Source organism: Crassostrea angulata, chromosome 1 (genome assembly GCF_025612915.1).
Source record: "Crassostrea angulata isolate pt1a10 chromosome 1, ASM2561291v2, whole genome shotgun sequence".
Lineage (NCBI taxonomy): Eukaryota > Metazoa > Mollusca > Bivalvia > Ostreida > Ostreidae > Magallana > Magallana angulata.
The window spans coordinates 6,742,917-6,761,226 of NC_069111.1; the positions used below are offsets into that span (position 1 = coordinate 6,742,917).

The following is an 18,310-nucleotide window of genomic DNA, read 5'->3' on the forward strand; positions in this document are numbered from 1 at the left end:
ATATACCAATGTACGCGCATTCAGATTTTTTTCCAACGATAAATGTTACTTAAGTAGTAAAATAAAGAAATATTTACAATTTATTCATCATTAACCAAAGCATTCTCTCGACCTAAAAATTTGTTCGAAAAATTCTATGCAAAGCGAGTTTTTCTTTCTGATGTTAAAATTACAAAATGACTGATTCAGTGTACATTTATTTTTGTAAGATAATAAATTCTTTAAAAGAAATCTTTACAAAACCTTTTCACCTATCAAATTCAATTGTAACTAAATTTTGAATCACGAAAATATTGGTATTAGCAATAAGCCAGTATATCGTGAAATCATCTTATCACCGTGCATTCATCTCTTTTTGTTTTATAAGAATTAGGTAATCTTTTAAATTTGCTATTTAAAACTAAAGTTGTATCCAGGGTAACTGAACGATTTTATCTTAATATAAGCAAGAGATTTTGAGTAACCATTGTAACTCACATGGCTTGTGATAATTATCCCTTCTTTTCTAGCTACAAGCCACTATTTTCCTTCAGAGAACCTAACAATAAGGACATGGTCAAGACCATTTTGGATGGAACCCTCCCTATTGAAATTAGAGACAAATATCGCATTGGAAAAAATAAGGTATTTATGATATCTTATGATAGACACTTCAAAAATCAAATATTGAAAGTGTATATTTATCATGAATTATAAATATTATTGCAAACACCGAGCATTGTTTAGCAGAATTAGTAAATATTTTGTAATAATCAACATCCTTAAATGCACTACATTGCTTTTGGTGTGATTCTAAAAAGGTATTTTATCATCTTTAAACCGTATTATGATAAAACATCGCCTAATCATACTTGTTGTGATTAAATTAAAGATATCGAGTTCAACTAATTATATTTGTGACCATTATTGAAATGTAACATGTAAACTTGTAATGTAAATAAATATGGTATAAATTTACAATTGAACAATTATTTAGTTACTTTTTAGAGCCTCGATATTTTCATAGAATGAACATTTTTATGAATTTATGATAATTTCCTTTTAAATTTCAGGTGTTCATGAAAGAGAGTGTTAATTCGCACATAGATAGGGTCCACTTCATCAGACAAAAATGGGCGGCATCTGTGATATCAGGCGTGTTAACCAAGAACTGTGAAGTTCAAAAGAGAGAAAGATTGAAGAAAGAACAAAAGGAGAAAGAAAGGAAAAGAAAGTTGGAAGAAGAAAGAAAATGTCAAAAAGAGGAAGAGGAGAGGAAGAGAGGGACAGAAGACCAGCAAGGAAAAGACATAGAAAGGACAGCATGGGTAGGAACGCATCACTGTTAAGGCTTACTATGAAAATATCAGCGCATTTAAAAATTCATAAAACGATGCAACTTTTATTCCAATATATTTATGTAAAGTTATTTATGTAAAGTTATAAATGAAATTTAAAATGCTACTTTGTATGACACCTAGTGTGGTCCCCTGAATGGAAAGTCACGTGATATCTTTTGATGATTCTCCCGAATGGGGGTCATAAACAAATTTCAACATTACAAGGGCATACCCTTATTTGAATTAAAAATTTAAATGACGATCAAATTTTACTTTTCTGGTAGATTATCAAAAGTGCTGCTGCTTTGTATAGAGTTCTTTTATTAGAATAAATATAAAAGAAACTAGACACGATCTCGTTGCGAGCAACGAGGAGGTCTTCCGTCTGATTTTAGAATTTGAGATATATGTTCAATCTTGATTTTGCTATTTAACAGCTAAACATGATTCAGAATAGAAAAACAGGGTCTACATTTTAAGGGATAAGGGATAACATCTTTGTTCTACAAGTGTTTAGAAATTCGTCACCGTTCTTGAGATATCTGAGAAAAAAACAATTTTAGGGGCCAGTCCCTTATCTCCTTATTGGAGCCGCTGAACCAAATTTTGAAGGTTGCATTTTGTAAAGTACATCATTTTGAGCATCTTTTCTTCTATATTGCATTTCAAAGTATTTTCCTTTTTGAGATATAGGTGGTCATAGTTTATGGACTCTTGACCCCTAAAAAATCCTTATTACATAACACATGAATAATCATTACATTACTTGGATACATAACTGTAAGATAAACATATTTGCTTCTATAACCTTTCATTAAATTTCCCTCAGTAAAGGACTACAGATGAAAGATTTTAGAGCCCTTAAGTTCCCTATTTTAAGGGGCCAGCCCCTTTTTCTTGATATCAAATAAAAGGTCTTTTAAATCTCAACACATTTTGTTCAACAACTGTTTAGAAATTTGTTATCGTTCTTGAGATATATGGGAAAGAACATTTGAGGGGCCGATCCCTTAACTCCTAATAGGGGCCGTTTAACAAAATTTTGAAAATTGCATATGATTTGATACGTCATTTTGAGCATATTTTCTTCTATACTGATTTTCAAAATATTTTTCTTTCTGAGATATATGTGATCAAAATTCTGGACTTTTGGCCCCTAAAACCCCTAATTACGTAACACATGATAAAATCATTACATTACTTGGATACATAACTGTAAGATAAACATATTTGCTTCTATAACCGTTCACAAAATATCCCTCAGTAAGGGGCTACAGATAAAAGACTTTAGAGCCCTTTGGTCCCCTAATTTGAGGGGCCAGCCCCTTTTTCTTGATATCAAATGAAAGGTCTTTTAAATCTAAACCAATTTTGTTCAACAACTGTTTTGAAATTTGTAGTCGTTCTTGAGATATATGGGAAAGAGCATTTTAGGGGTTGATCCCTTAGTTCCTTATAGGGGCCGTTTAACGAAATTTTGAAAATTGCATATGATTTAATACGTGATTTTGAGCATATTTTTTTTCTATACTGAATTTCAAAATATTTTTCTTTCTGAGATATATGTGATCAAAATTCTGGACTTTTGGCCCCTAAAACCCCTAATTACGTAACACATGATAAAATCATTACATTGCTTGGATACATAACTGTAAGATAAACATATTTGCTTCTATAACCGTTCACAAAATATCCCTCAGTAAGGGGCTACAGATAAAAGACTTTAGAGCCCTTTGGTCCCCTAATTTGAGGGGCCAGCCCCTTTTTCTTGATATCAAATGAAAGGTCTTTTAAATCTAAACCAATTTTGTTCAACAACTGTTTTGAAATTTGTAATCGTTCTTGAGATATATGGGAAAGAGCATTTTAGGGGTTGATCCCTTAGTTCCTTATAGGGGCCGTTTAACGAAATTTTGAAAATTGTATATGATTTAATACATCATTTTGAGCATCTTTTCTTCTATACTGCATTTCAAAATATTTTTCCCTTCTGATATATATGTTATCAAAATTCTGGACCTTTGGCCCCTAAAACCCCTAACTACGTAACACATAATAAAATCATTACATTGCTTGGATACATAGCTGTAAGATAAACATATTTGCTTCTATAACTGTTCACAAAATATCCCTCAGTAAAGGGCTACAAATGTAAGACTTTAGAGCCCTTTGGACCCCTAACTTTAGGTGCCAGCCCCTTTTCCTTGATATCAAATAAAAGGTAATTTAAATCTGAACACATTTTGTTCAACAACTGTTTAGAAATTCGTTACCGGTCTTGAGATATATGGGAAAGAACATTTTAGGGGTCGATCCCTTAACTCCTTATAGGGGCCGTTTAACGAAATTTTGAAAATTCCATATGATTTAATACATCATTCTGAGCATCTTTTCTTCTATACTGCATTTCAAAATATTTTTTCCTTCTGATATATATGTTATCAAAATTCTGGACCTTTGGCCCCTAAAAACCCCTTACTACGTAACACATAATAAAATCATTACATTGCTTGGATACATAACTGTAAGATAAACATATTTGCTTCTATAACTGTTCACAAAATATCCCTCAGTAAAGAACTACAGATGAAAGATTTTAGAGCCCTTTGGACACCTAATTTTAGGGGCCAACCCCTTTTTCCCGATATCAAAAGAAAGGTCTTGTAAATATAAACTTTTTTTGCATTACATGTGTTAACAAAATATTTTTCAGAAAAGAGATAAACCAAGAACACCATGACAAATTACGACGTTTTTTTAGTCTCAATTTTCGGGACCAGGCGAGCTTTTACGCATTTTGAGCATGACAAATATGAATGCCAAATTGCACATCTACAATCTCTTGTCTACAATCCCTGAAAGTTTGAACTCAATATCTTTAACCGTTTAGGAGGAGATCCCTGGACAAGCCGACCCTCTGAAAATCGCTAAAACGTCATTTTCTCAAGAACAGAAGTGACGTCATCAAAATAAAAAAAAATGTATATTAAGTTCGGATTACTATCTATTAGATCTGAAAGTTTCACGAAAATCGGTTCAGCCATTTCCGAGAAATCGCCTGCACAAATTTTGTAAGAAAAAAAAATAATAATAACTAGAGCAAAGCTCGTTGCAAAGCAACGAGTGGGTCTTCCGTTAATGTCGGAAGTAAAGCTGGAAGTTCCTGTAAGAAGCAAAGCTTGAACCAATAACAAGTGTAACTAAAATAAAAAGATGAAAAAATCGAATTATTCCTAGTACGACTTAACAAAATCCGAATGATTTTAAGTACGACTTAACAAAAACCTTCCTGATTTCAAGAACGACTTAACAAAAAAAATCCGAATGTGTTCAAGTACGACTTAACAATTATTTTTGGTACGAGTTAACTTTACTTTGAACATTACGCTATTTTTTAAACCAAAGACGCGGAAACAAAATTTCCGGAAAAATCAATTTTTAAACCCAGATATCTCTTTAATGCATTGTCCGATTTTAAAACGGGTTTCAGTGTTAGATTCAGCTTGATAAGCTTTATAAAACACATATTCATTTTTGATTTGATCAGAAAATTCATTTTTTCGAAAAATTTGTTTCACTTCCGGTTTCGACCGGAAGTGATGGATTTTTATTTCCAGCCTTATTGCACATGTAAATTGCCAAATTCATAACCACAGAAAATTTCAAGACTCTATCTTAAAGCGTTTTTGAGAAATGTCGCGGACAAAATGACTTTTTTAAAAGTTTAAAAATGACGTAACGTCAAAACGGAAGTGAGGTTGTTATGGAAACTTTAATATCTTTAAGGCATTATAATTGCACATAATCCCTGAAAGTTTCCTTTAAATAAGTTGAAAACTTTTTGAGTTATGAAGCCAAGAAGGAGTCAGAAAAAAAAGAAAAATAAAAAAAATAATAATAACTAGAGCAAAGCTCGTTGCAAAGCAACGAGTGGGTCTTCCTTTAATGTCGGAAGTAAAGCTGGAAGTTCCTGTAAGATGCAGAGCTCTTAAACCAATTACAAGAGTAACTAAAATAAAAAAATCAAAAAAAATCGAATATTCCTGGTACGACTTAACAAAATACGAATGATCTTAAGTACGACTTAACAACAACCTTCCCGATTTTAAGAACGACTTAACAAAAAAATCCGAATGTGTTCAAGTACGACTTAGCAATTATTTTTGGTACGAGTTAATTTTACTTTGAACATAACGCTATTTTTTAAACCAAGGACGCGGAATCAAAATTTCCGGAAAAATCAATTTTTAAACCCCGATATCTCTGTTATGCATCGTCCGATTTTAAAACGGCTTTCAGTGTTAGATTCAGCTTAATAAGCTCTACAAAACAAATATTCATTTTTGATTTGATCAGAAAATTCATTTTTTCGAAAAATTTGTTTCACTTCCGGTTTCGACCGGAAGTGACAGATTTTCATTTCGAGCCTTATTACAAAGGTAAATCGAACAAATCATAACCATTAAAAATTTCAAGCCTCTATCTTAAAGCGTTTTTGAGAAACGCCGCGGACAAACTGACTTTTTGAAAATTTTAAAAATGACGTAACGTTAAAACAGAGGTGATGTTTTCAAAGAAACTTCATAAACTTTGAGGTATTACAATTACATATAATCTCTGAAAGTTTCATTAAAATTGGTTGTAAACTTTTTGAGTTATAAAGCCGAAAAGGAGTCAGAAAAAAAAATAAAAAGAACTAGAGCAAAGCTCGTTGCAAAGCAACGAGTGGGTCTTCCGTTAATGTCGAAAGTAAAGCTGGAAGTTTCTGTAAGAAGCAGAGCTCTTAAACGAATAACAAGAGTACCTTAAATAAAAAGATAAAAAAAATCGAATTATTCCTGGTACGACTTAACAAAATCCGAATGATTTTAAGTACGACTTAACAAAAACCTTTCCGATTTAAAGAACGACTTAACAAAAAAAATCCGAATGTGTTACAGTACGACTTAACAATTAATTTTTAGGTACAAGTTGATTTATCCAAGAACTTGATACTACTTTCTTCACCAAAAACGCGGAATCAAAATTTCCGGAAAAATCATTTTTTGAACTCGTTTATCTCTGTAATGCATCGTCCGATTTTAAAACGGCTTTCAGTGTTAGATTCAGCTAAATAAGCTCTATAAAACACATATTCGTTTTTGATTGGATCAGAAAATTCATTTTTTCGAAAAATTTGATTCCCTTCCGGTTTCGACCGGAAGTGACAGATTTTCATTTCCAGCCTTATTACAGAGGAAAATCGATTAAATCATAACCATTGAAAATTTCAAGCCTGTATCTTAAAGCGTTTTTGAGAAACGCCGCGGACAAAATGACTTTTTGAAAATTTTAAAAATGACGTAACGTAGAAACGGAAGTGACGTTTTCAAAGAAACTTCACAAACTTTAAGTTATTATAGTTGCACACAATCTCTGAAAATTTCATTAAAATCAGTTGTAAACTTTTTGAGTTATAAAGCCAAAAAGGAGTCAGAAAAAAAAATAAAAAGAACTAGAGCAAAGCTCGTTGCAAAGCAACGAGTGGGTCTTCCGTTAATGTCGGAAGTAAAGCTGGAAGTTCCTGTAAGAAGCAGAGCTCTTAAACCAATAACAAGAGTAACTAAAATAAAAAGATGAAAAATCGAATTATTCCTGGTACGACTTAACAAAATCCGAATGATTTTAAGTACGACTTAACGAAAACCTTTCTGATTTCAAGAACGACTTAACAAAAAAATCCGAATGTGTCCAAGTACGACTTAACAATTATTTTTGGTACGAGTTAATATTACTTTGAACATTACGCTATTTTTTAAACCAAGGACGCAGAATCAAAATTTCCGGAAAAATCAATTTTTAAACCCCGATATCTCTGCAATGCATTGTCCGATTTTAAAACGGCTTTCAGTGTTAGATTCAGCTTAATAAGCTCTACAAAACACATATACATTTTTGATTAAATCAGAAAATTCATTTTTTCGAAAAAATTGTTTTACTTCCGGTTTCGACCGGAAGTGATAGATTTTCATTTCCAGCCTTATTACAGAGGTAAATCGATCAAATCATAACCATTCAAAATTTCAAGCCTCTATCTTAAAGCGTTTTTGAGAAAAGTCCGGGACAAAATGACTTTTTGAAATTTTTAAAAATGACGTCACGTCAAAACGGGAGTGACGTTCTCTTTAAAACTTTAATATTTTTGAGGGACGCCAACTTACAAAAATCTCTGAAAATTTCATCAAAATCAGTTAAACTCTTTTTGAGTTATGAAGCAAAAAAGGAGTCAGAAGAAAAGAAAAAGAATAATAATAACTAGAGCAAAGCTCGTTGCAAAGCAACGAGTGGGTCTTCCGTTAATGTCAGAAGTAAAGCTGGAAGTTCCTGTAAGAAGCAGAGCTCTTAAACCATTAACAAGAGTAACAAAAATAAAAAGATGAAAAAATCGAATTATTCCTGGTACGACTTAACAAAATCCGAATGATTTTAAGTACGACTTAACAAATACCTTTCCGATTTCAAGAACGACTTAACAAAAAAAAAATCCGAATTGTTCAAGTACGAGTTAACAATTATTTTTGGTACGAGTTAATTTTACTTTGAACATTTCGCTATTTTTTAAACCAAGGACGCGGAATAAAAATTTCCGGAAAAATCAATTTTTAAACCCCGATATCTCTGTAATGCATCGTCCGATTTTAAAACGGCTTTCAGTGTTAGATTCAGCTTGATAAGCTCTATAAAACACATATTCATTTTTGATTTGATCAGAAAATTCATTTTTTCGAAAAATTTGTTTCACTTCCGGTTTCGACCGGAAGTGACAGATTTTCATTTCGAGCCTTATTACAGAGGTAAATCGATCAAATCATAACCATTGAAAATTTCAATCCTCTATCTTAAAGCATTTTTGAGAAAAGTCCGGGACAAAATGACTTTTTGAAATTTTTAAAAATGACGTCACGTCAAAACGGGGGTGACGTTCTCTTTAAAACTTTAACATTTTTGAGGGACGCGAACTTGCAACAATCTCTGAAAATTTCATCAAAATCGGTTAAAAACCTTTTGAGTTATGAGTGAAAAAAGGAGTCAGAAGAAAAGAAAAAGAATAATAATAATAATAATAAAAAGAAACCGAAGAATAACAAGAGGGTCTTCCGTTGAAAACGGAAGACCCTAATAATAATAAAAAGAAACAGAAGAATAACAAGAGGGTCTTCCGTTGAAAACGGAAGACCCTAATAATAATAATAATAGAAAGAAACCGAAGAATAACAAGAGGGTCTTCCGTTGGAAACGGAAGACCCTAATAATAATAATAATAGAAAGAAACAATAGAATAACAAGAGGGTCTTCCGTTGGAAACGGAAGACCCTAAAAAGAAACCGAAGAATAACAAGAGGGTCTTCCGTTGGAAACGGAAGACCCTAATAATAGGGAAAAAGAAACCGAACGAAAACAATAAGGTCTTCCGTTGGAAAACGGAAGACCTTAATTAGCTCCGTTTGGAATTTATATGACCTTCGCTTTATATTTTACGTGTTTATTAATTCATTTATAGATTTTATCGAAGCAGCAGCACTTTTGAATGAGTTAAACAGTCCCTTAGTTTATACCCAAAAGATCGGAATGATCTGTTTAGTGTAAGCCCTTGTAAAAAAGCGGATTTAAATAGGCTTCCCGAAGTCAAACACATCGAACTTGTAGAGTAAACACTCTAGAAAAGAAATAATCAACGCTCTAAAAATAATCACTTACCGAATCAAAACAGGCATAATAAATATGATTTAATGGTATAATAATTGTTTTAAGATTATCTTCTGTTCATTTATTAAATGCATTTTTGATTTTAAAAAATTGATTGATCCGCCTTTCTTTACACAAAATATGCATCAAAAATTAAAGTATGACGTCACATCAACAAGAGCACCGGGATCAGTCAGTTGTTTATATTAATTGTTGTTGGACTTATTTGACTACAAAGTTGCACGCATAGGTATTTTTAATGTAGTCTAATATTTTCGTTCCCATAACAATCGGAAATTACTTTATTTATTAACGTTTTTGACGACTTGTTCTTTTGTGTGATATCAAAAATTTCCCGTACTCTCTGGTCGGCGCGACCATAAAGTAAACGTGAACAGTGCTGCGAATTATGTTTTTTATTCAACCTTGTATAAAAAGAAGAGGTTAAATTCCTAGAGCGTACGATTTTTATAAAATAATAATAATCATAATAACTTTTATATAGCACTTTATTAGTCCCCTACCGGTTTCACCGGAGGGGACTATAGCTTTCCTCTGCGTCCGTCAGTCCGTCTGTCCGTCTGTCTGTCCGTCCGTCAGTCCGTCTGTCTGTCCCACTTTAGTTTTCCACACTTTTTTGCTTTATGCATTTGAGGAATAATATGAAACTTGCTGAACAGCTTCAAAATGTCAAACTACAGATCAAGTTTACACTTTTGTAGCGTCTGATTGACATATTTTCGAGAAAATTAATTCTTTATATTCCAATTTTTTAATGTTCGGGTTCGTTATCGGGTTCCGTGTGTAACTGAATAAACGAGGTCAGTATGTAGTCAGTAATAATATCGTGCGTTACTTGTACCATTCCTTTTCCTGTACCATTCCTTTTATAATTTCTAACAAACAAATAAATTCTATTAAATAGTGTCAAGCATTGTGTTGTCAATTTAATCGGCAGGTTTTTTTTGTATTATTATTACAATCGAGTTCGTTGTCGGGTTGGGCTGTTTAACTGTTTGGTTTGATTCGGGGTACAGAAGACGGTAAGAAATGATATTGTGCATAACAGTGCATTGTTTTCACAAATTTTTACCAGCGAATACAGAATAGACTTGGCGAAATTACAGGAGATGAAATAAAGAGTATTATTTTACCTATTTCCTATTTAATTTCTATATCAACTATATAGTTTTAATTTCCTCTGTTCTTTTATCTCTGATAAAAGCATGACATCTCGTTTACAATAGCTCTGAAATAGTTGTGTGCTTGGAAGCTTTCATAGAATAATACAAACCGGTAGGGGACGTGTATTGCTTATGCAATACTCTCAGAATGCTTGTTTTTAATAAATCTCAAAATCTAAATAAACAGCTTTACAGAGGAAGTCAAAATTACATAATTAAACGGGACTAATTTACAATATACCGCTAAAAAATATACACTTTTACATGTGAAGGCCAGGATGATAATTATCTTATATCAGACTCCAACTCTAAAAATATCAAAAGCTTAACCGCAAATGAAACAAAGGTGTGTGAAACATCAGATTATGCTATGATATTGCCGAGATGATTTACAAAATAATTTTGCATAAGTATAAGTGCTTAAAACAATGTAAAATTTTATATCGTTTTGCGTAACGTTATCAGTTAACGCTATGTAACGTTATTACTATAAGACTTCGGTAAAGAAATGTCATTTCGGATCAAATGGTTTTGCGTGGCCCTTCTAAATTTCCTATCTCATTTCTTTGAATTGTTAAACAAATTGTTCATTTTTATTTTCTGTTACTTTTTTTTTATATTATTCTGATGTAGAAAATGTCATATAAATTTTGTTTTAAAACAGCTAGAGAAATAATTGAACACCTCTCCTCAACATCAAAAACAGATTCTACCATTATAAAACCATTTATTAGCTTATAAACGATAGCTAAAGCTTGTAAGATTGATCGTTGTTAAAAAATTTGAATGCACTTGCTTGAACTTTTTTTAAGACAGATGTAAAAAATATTTTATATCGAAATCTATGTAAATGAATTACCATTTACATGCTTGAGTGATATGAAGGTTAAAAAACCAGAAATTAAAAAATATATAGAACTAGAGCAAAGCTCGTTGCAAAGCAACGAGTGGGTCTTCCGTTAATGTCGAAAGTAAAGCTGGAATTTCCTGTAAGAAGCAGAGCTCTCAAACCAATAACAAGAGTAACTAAAAAAAAAAAATAAAAATAATCGAAGTATTCCTGGTACGACTTAACAAAATACGAATAATTTTAAGTACGACTTAACAAAAACCTTTCCGATTTCAAGAACGACTTAACCAAAAAAAATCCGAATGTGTTCAAGTACGACTTAATAATTATTTTTGGTACGAGTTAATTTTACTTTGAACATTACGCTATTTTTTAAACCAAAGACGCGGAATGAAAATTTCCGGAAAAATCAATATTTAAACCCCAATAACTTTGTAATGCATCGTCCGATTTTCAAACGGATTTCAGTTTTGAACTCAGTATGGAAATTACTGTAAAATGCGTACGTAAAAATTTTAAAATTGAGAAACATGAAAATTCAAAAAAATTGGTTTTGCTTCCGGTTTCGACCGGAAGTGTCCGAATTGAGTTTCCAGCCTTATGTCATAAGTAAAACGGTAGTTCTACCTACTCTGTAAATCTCATAGCTTTATCTTAAATCGAAAATGAGAAAAGCTCCGGACAAAATCACTTTTTAAAACGTGAAAAACGTCAATATCTGACGAATTTGATGACGTCATCAAATACTTTTTTCATATCATAGAGATCTTTTAGATATACATTAAACCTGTAAATTTCAAAACAATCGATGCAAGCGTTTTTGAAATATTTGAGTTGGAAAAAAAATAAAAAGAATAATAATAATAAGAATAAGAAAAAAAAAGAAACCGTAGAAAAACAAAAGGGTCTTCCGTTGGAAAACGGAAGACCCTAATTAACATATACACAAAAACATTTCTAACCCTAAACTAAAAGTCTTTACAGATTTATTATACGAATATCCGCTTGTGTTCTAAATTAACAATAAAGATGATTGAAGTGTGACGGAAAACGCTGAATACATTTTGTTGTAGTTGATTTATAAATAAAATATAATAAATCCATGGCGAAAGGTTCGAGGCGTATAATTCCCTTTTTCTGAGAACGAAAGAACGAACAACATTTTTGTATTTATTGTTTCTGTTAATATGTTTATGCAATCAAGTATTTGATAGTAATAAGCATTTAAAAAAGAACGTTCAGACTGATGTATTTGTTACAGGCGACCAATGTTAATGCAAAAACACTTACTCAAAGTGTATCATAAAGCAAGTAAAATAAGTAAAGTTTTGTTTGGCAGAGTTCTTTTAAGGCTGCGGGATTCGAAAACCCATCTAACGGTTCTGGCAGTAGCTATAGAAGAACAACCCATGACAGTGATAGCGATGATACAGACAAACATGAGAGTGATGACGAACCTATTGAGACAAACAGATTTAAAGATTTAAAGGTAGGATAATTATAGTATGATGCAGAAATATTTGCACATGAAGCACGTATGCAAGCAAATGTCTGGGAATTTCTGCTTGGTCTGAGATGAAAATAATTCCTTTGAAAAATGTGGGTTTAAAAAATGAAATTCCAATTAATTGATGTGAAAAAATCTTGGTGTAAATAAAAGAAAAGGAAAATTGACCAGTAATTGGCCTGTATTTGATTACTAATTTTCTCTCTCTAAAATTTTTGGATTTCTAAAGGGCACCAAAAAATTTAAAGAAAGAGAGAAAATATCGTCCAGCACAGAATCATTTTCCGGTTCCGGATCCTGTTCCTATGATCCTTCCCATCCACCCCCTCGGCGGGGATCGGTGAAGAAAGAGCAGCCAGGCCCTCCTCCCAGAAGAGAAAGAAAGTAAATTATTAGGCAGTTTAGTAAACTTAATTTAATATCTAAATTCTGGAACACTACATTTATGATCAACTAAATACACATTTTACTTAGCCATATCATTTGAACTCAGATTCAGTGCAAGTTATCATATTTATGTTTTCAAGAATTTAATTAAAGAAGTTCTATTAAAACACTATTCCATTTTGATATAAGATTCTGGGACATATTCCAAACTATTGCACGAGAGACGAAAACCCAGGATGTCCACACCCACACGAGCTTAAGGATAATCAAAGTTCTGACATACATCACCCTGTTTCTGATGCTACTGGCATGTCTGGTTAATCAAAAAATCAGCCTTGCAACCCTGATTACCGGATTCCAACCTGATAGAAATGGCGATCCTGATACAGCTGAGAGTGACACAGAGAGTGTAAAATATCTATATTAAAATAAACATATTCAAAAGGATATGAGTGATTGCAATTATTATCTTTTTAACAAAGTGAATAGATCTAAAAGAATTTTAAAAGGTGTTCAAATATTTTAATTCATGTTGTTTGATCAATCCCACGGCTACCGATATACAATGTTGATATATAACGGAAACTGAAATGTATAAATATATATAGTTCTACAATCCTAAGCTTTTACAACCAAATTAAAAAGACTATTCATATTGCATTTATAACATACTTGTAATAAATGAAAGTGTTACTAACTTTTATTATTGAAGTAGTTTTGGGAACAAAAACTAACTATCCCTCAATTCCAGGCAAAAGAATCCAGTGCTCGGTATATGCTGACACTAATCGCCGTGTGCACGCCTTATCTTCTCATCTTTATCGTCAGTGTCTGGAGATCACTCTTTGGAAACATTCGTTTTCCTTCAATTTTTAGTATAATAACGGTATGTGTTGACGAGTGCTTAAGTTTATTTTTTAACCAAGATTTAAACTACACGAAGTTTCGTGTATGTGATATACTTTGAATCAACGAGCAACTTCTTGATACATTATTTTTTTATTTGTCAAAAAAGTAAAACCTTTGTTGTGGAAAAATGCTCTCTACCAGAACATAAACTATTCAATTTTCTTTGTTGAGCTTAGAATACAGTTGGATTACAGTTAATCTAAATAAAGGTTAATCAAGTTACAACATTTGGCATATAAAAAGCCCAATAAAAGAAAAGAAACATCCAGACGCTGGAAATCTTAACACTTTAAATAAAAGAAACTACATATTGTAAAGTATGAGTATAATTTGGGCCTATCATACATAACATTTCGATGAGAGTGATTTTTTTTTTACCTTGATGTAATTCTGTTTGCAGTGTGTAGTTATCGAGGTTCTTCACTCTATTGGATTGTGCTTGCTGGTTTTCCATCTCCTTCCTGACCTTGGAGCAGTACAAGGGATAGGTCTATTGAGTGCTGTGGCCATTTTTCCGAGTCTTCTCAAACCACTTTTCTCCAACGATACAGACAATGATAAAGAGATTCACAGGGTCATACGAAAAATCTTTTGTTTTGTCTTAGATTTGTTGGCTTTCTTTGTCCAGGTGTCAGCCATTCCTGTCCTAATAGTTCCTTATACGCAGTATATTCATGGCAAAGATACCAATTCTGTCAGTGATGTTAGACACATTGAAATTGTTAAGATTGCCGGAGCTTTGCTTCTCTGCTCCTTGTCATGGTGGGAAAATTTCATTGACGATAAAGTTTCTTGGTGCAAAATGAGTCGGATTAAGCAAGCGTTTTTTGAGTTGAAATTTGACTTGCAAGAAGGTAGACCTTTTATTTCTTTGTTTGTATCATTTTTTAAAGTTGGGACATCAGTACTTTTTGCGTATCTCCTGATGAAAGATCCACTTACATTTGATTTTAAAGAAAATTTTAAAGTGGTTGGAAATTATAAGGACATAAAGTTGTATTGGGATATTTTAGCTTTGGTGTTGTCTGGTTACGTTGGGTATTATTTGGCTTACACTGTCTGCAAGCTTCAAATGCAAAGGTTGTCTTTCTCAATTCCTTGCATTTTGTCAACCCCTATAGCCATAATTGTATTGATTTTCGAATGTGACTTTGGCTTAGACTTTGTTTCGACTGTTTCAAAAAACAGCTTGACGACAAGTTGTGACTACAAAATCGATTTGCCATGGTTTCATATCCTACTTGCTGCTCTTTGGCTGCTTTCTTTTTATTGGGTTGCTCGACATATATGGTTTCCGAAACAAGAAAGACTTGCAAAAGTCGAAAGGTATTTTATTTGTTATATTAATTATTTGTATATACTTTTTGTTCTTAAATTGTATTACTGTCTTATTACTTGCTGATTGTTTACTTACTTATTTAATAATAAAAAAAATTGTCTGTGTGTGTATATATATATTTATGTTTTGCAGTTAGTGTTGCTTTTTTTCTTTTATTATATTTTTACCGGACACTGCGAAAATACTTTTGTGATTTGGATATATATATATATATAATAAAAGAAAAAAAGCAACACTAACTTATATATATATATAATGGTATCATAAAATATGATTCCGATATACGGTTTATCATAGTTTATCATAGAACATCACATAAATGTGAATTTTACATACTTTAAAAAAAAAATTAAGATGATAAATCCAGGTTTTTCGGTAACTTACAGGTTATTTGTGAATCCTCTGTATTGTGGAATTCTTCTGGAGCAACACCTGGTGTTGAATAGGAGGAGACACAACCGTCGTGTCATCTTTAACCAACAAAAGAAAACTTTTGAGTATGAAATTTTCTAAAATATTCATTTTTTTTAATCCATGTATAAACAATTATAATAATAGCTGTAATTATATTAACATATTACTCAATATAGTAAGTAATGTAATTTCTAGCAACATTATTATTCCGATAACAAATTTGCACGGACTGCAATATTACACGTACTATATATCAGAATGTGTTTATTTATTTGCAATTGTCTCTTTAGGTCACCTGAGTAAACTCAGATGACCTATTGTTATCCGTTTTCGTCTGTCGTCGTGCGTTAACAATTTCACATTTTTAACTTCTTCTTAAAAACTACAAGGCTGATTGTTACCAGTTTTGGTGTGAGGCATCTCTATAGTAAGAAAAATCTAAATTGTGAAATTCATGGCTTTACCATCCCCGACGCGCCACATGTGGGGGCAAATATGCAAAAAAAACCCGAAATTTTCAAAAATGTTCTTCTCTACTCCCACACATAAGAGGAAAAAACTGGTTGCATAGTTACAATGCCCATGAAGCCTTTTACCAAAATTGTGAAATTCATGGCCCCTGGGTCAGAGATTTTGGCTCCAGGATGGGGCCAATTTGGCAATATAGTAGAAATGTATTAAATCTTAGAAAATCTTCTTCTCTTCTACCATATATATTTGTTAAATAAATGCCTGGTTATGATGTCCATGAAGTTCTCTACCTAAATTGTGAAATTTATGACCCCTGGGTCAGGGGATTAGTCTCTAGGGTGGGGCCAATATGGCAATATAGTTAAAATGTTTTAAATCTTAAAAAATCTTCTTCTCTACTCCCATATATATTTGTTAAAAACTAAATGCATGATTATGATGTCCATAAGATCCTCTTTTAAAATTGTAAAATTCATGACCCCTTGGTCAGGAGTACATTCTCTAGGATGGGGCCAATATGGCCATATAGTCAAAATGTATTAAACCTTAGAAAATCTTCTTCTCTACTACCATATATATTTGTTAAAAACTGGTTATAATTTCCATAGAGGCCCTCTACCAATGTTATGAAATTCATGACCCCTGGGTCAGGGGTTCAGGCTCTAGGTTGGGGCAAACATGGCCATATAGTAAAAATGTATTAAATCTTAAAAAATCTTCTTCTCACTCCAATATATTTGTTAAAAACTAAATGCATGATTATGATGTCCATAAGATCCTCTACTAAAATTGTAAAATTCATGACCCTTTGGTCAGGAGTTCATTCTCTAGGATGGGGCCAATATGGCCATAAAGTCAAAATGTATTAAATCTTAATAAATCTTCTTCTCTACTCCCATATATTTTTGTTAAAGACTAAATGCCTGGTTATAATGTCCATAAAGCCCTCTACCAAAATTGTTAAATTCATGACCCCTGGGTCAGGGGTTCAGGCTCTAGGGTGGGGCTAATATGGCCATATAGTAAAAATGTTTTAAATACTAAAAAATCTTCGTCTCCACTCCCATACATGTAGGCAAAAAACTGAATGCATTGTTATGATGTCCACTAACTCCTCTACCTAAATTGTGAAATTCATGGCCCCTGGGTCAGGGGTTAAGGACGTTGGGGCAATATGGCAATAAAGTCTTAATGCATATAATGTTTAAGAATTTTCTTATCTATTCTCTCACATCTGTATAAAAACTGACTTATAATTATGTTTACCAGGAAGTCCTCTACTGAAATTTTAATTTTAATGTCCCTGGAGTATGGGTTATGACTTTAAGGCAGGGCCAAAATGGATGTATAGGTGTTTATGGATATAATGTTAAAAATTGTATCTTCTTAACTTACACACACCTGAAAGGAAAACTGAATTTATGATATTGTAGACCAGATCTTTAAGTTTTCTGCCAAAATTATAGGTTTCACAGTTCTTTCTGAAAGATTTCAGGCAGGGAGGTGGTCCTCATTACAAATTCATAATTTTTCTACTCCAGAATGAAACCTAATTAATTAAATGCATAATGAGACTCCTGGACAAGTTTGTGTATGGGTTATATGCTAGTCAGGTGACGGTTAAGGCCAATTGGCCTCTTATTAGTTCAGCTTAACCTAATGCTTAAGCTTAGGTGAGCGTATCTGATCAAAATTTGTTCTTTGTCTCCTGTTGTCAAAATTTGCAATGTTGTCTCTGTTATCGTAAACTTTTCACATTTTCATGCTGTCAGAACCACTGGACCAATGTTGACCTAACTCGGTACGAAATATTTCTTGGAAAGAACTTTCAAGTTAAATCAAATGATGTGCAAGGTCCTTTTGAAAGGGGAAAGTTTAAGTTAAATAATTATATGTAAAAACATTAAAATGAACCAAAGGATAGTAATATTTTCCAAAGTATGACGAGTCAAATTAAGGTCGGGGTCAGTATTCCCAAATGAATATACAAAAAAAAAAAAAATTAAAATCCAAAAATGAAAATATCAAAGCCAAAAACCGTGCACAGTCTCAATGTACACTTAACAAGCCCTATATGTGTTCATCCTGAGAAATAGATTAAAGTGAAAATCATGAAACAAAGTTGTATGACGTTTTCAACATTTCGTAACCCATATTTCTTACCAACAATAGCACATATTAAAAAAACAATGAAATCAATTACGT

General features: G+C 32.3%; 1 protein-coding gene across 2 annotated transcripts in view; it reads left to right on the top strand.

The window, feature by feature from the left end:
• Positions 1–18,310, top strand: part of LOC128173423 (uncharacterized) — a 72,301-nt gene that overhangs the window by 12,802 nt on the left and 41,189 nt on the right. For both annotated transcript variants that reach the window (XM_052839109.1, XM_052839098.1), the window contains 8 exons: positions 510–624; positions 1,053–1,307; positions 12,418–12,567; positions 12,815–12,969; positions 13,162–13,381; positions 13,724–13,858; positions 14,282–15,207; positions 15,607–15,717. In XM_052839109.1, coding sequence (XP_052695069.1) covers positions 510–624; positions 1,053–1,307; positions 12,418–12,567; positions 12,815–12,969; positions 13,162–13,381; positions 13,724–13,858; positions 14,282–15,207; positions 15,607–15,717 — 2,067 coding nt within the window. The remainder of the gene's footprint in view (positions 1–509; positions 625–1,052; positions 1,308–12,417; positions 12,568–12,814; positions 12,970–13,161; positions 13,382–13,723; positions 13,859–14,281; positions 15,208–15,606; positions 15,718–18,310) is intronic.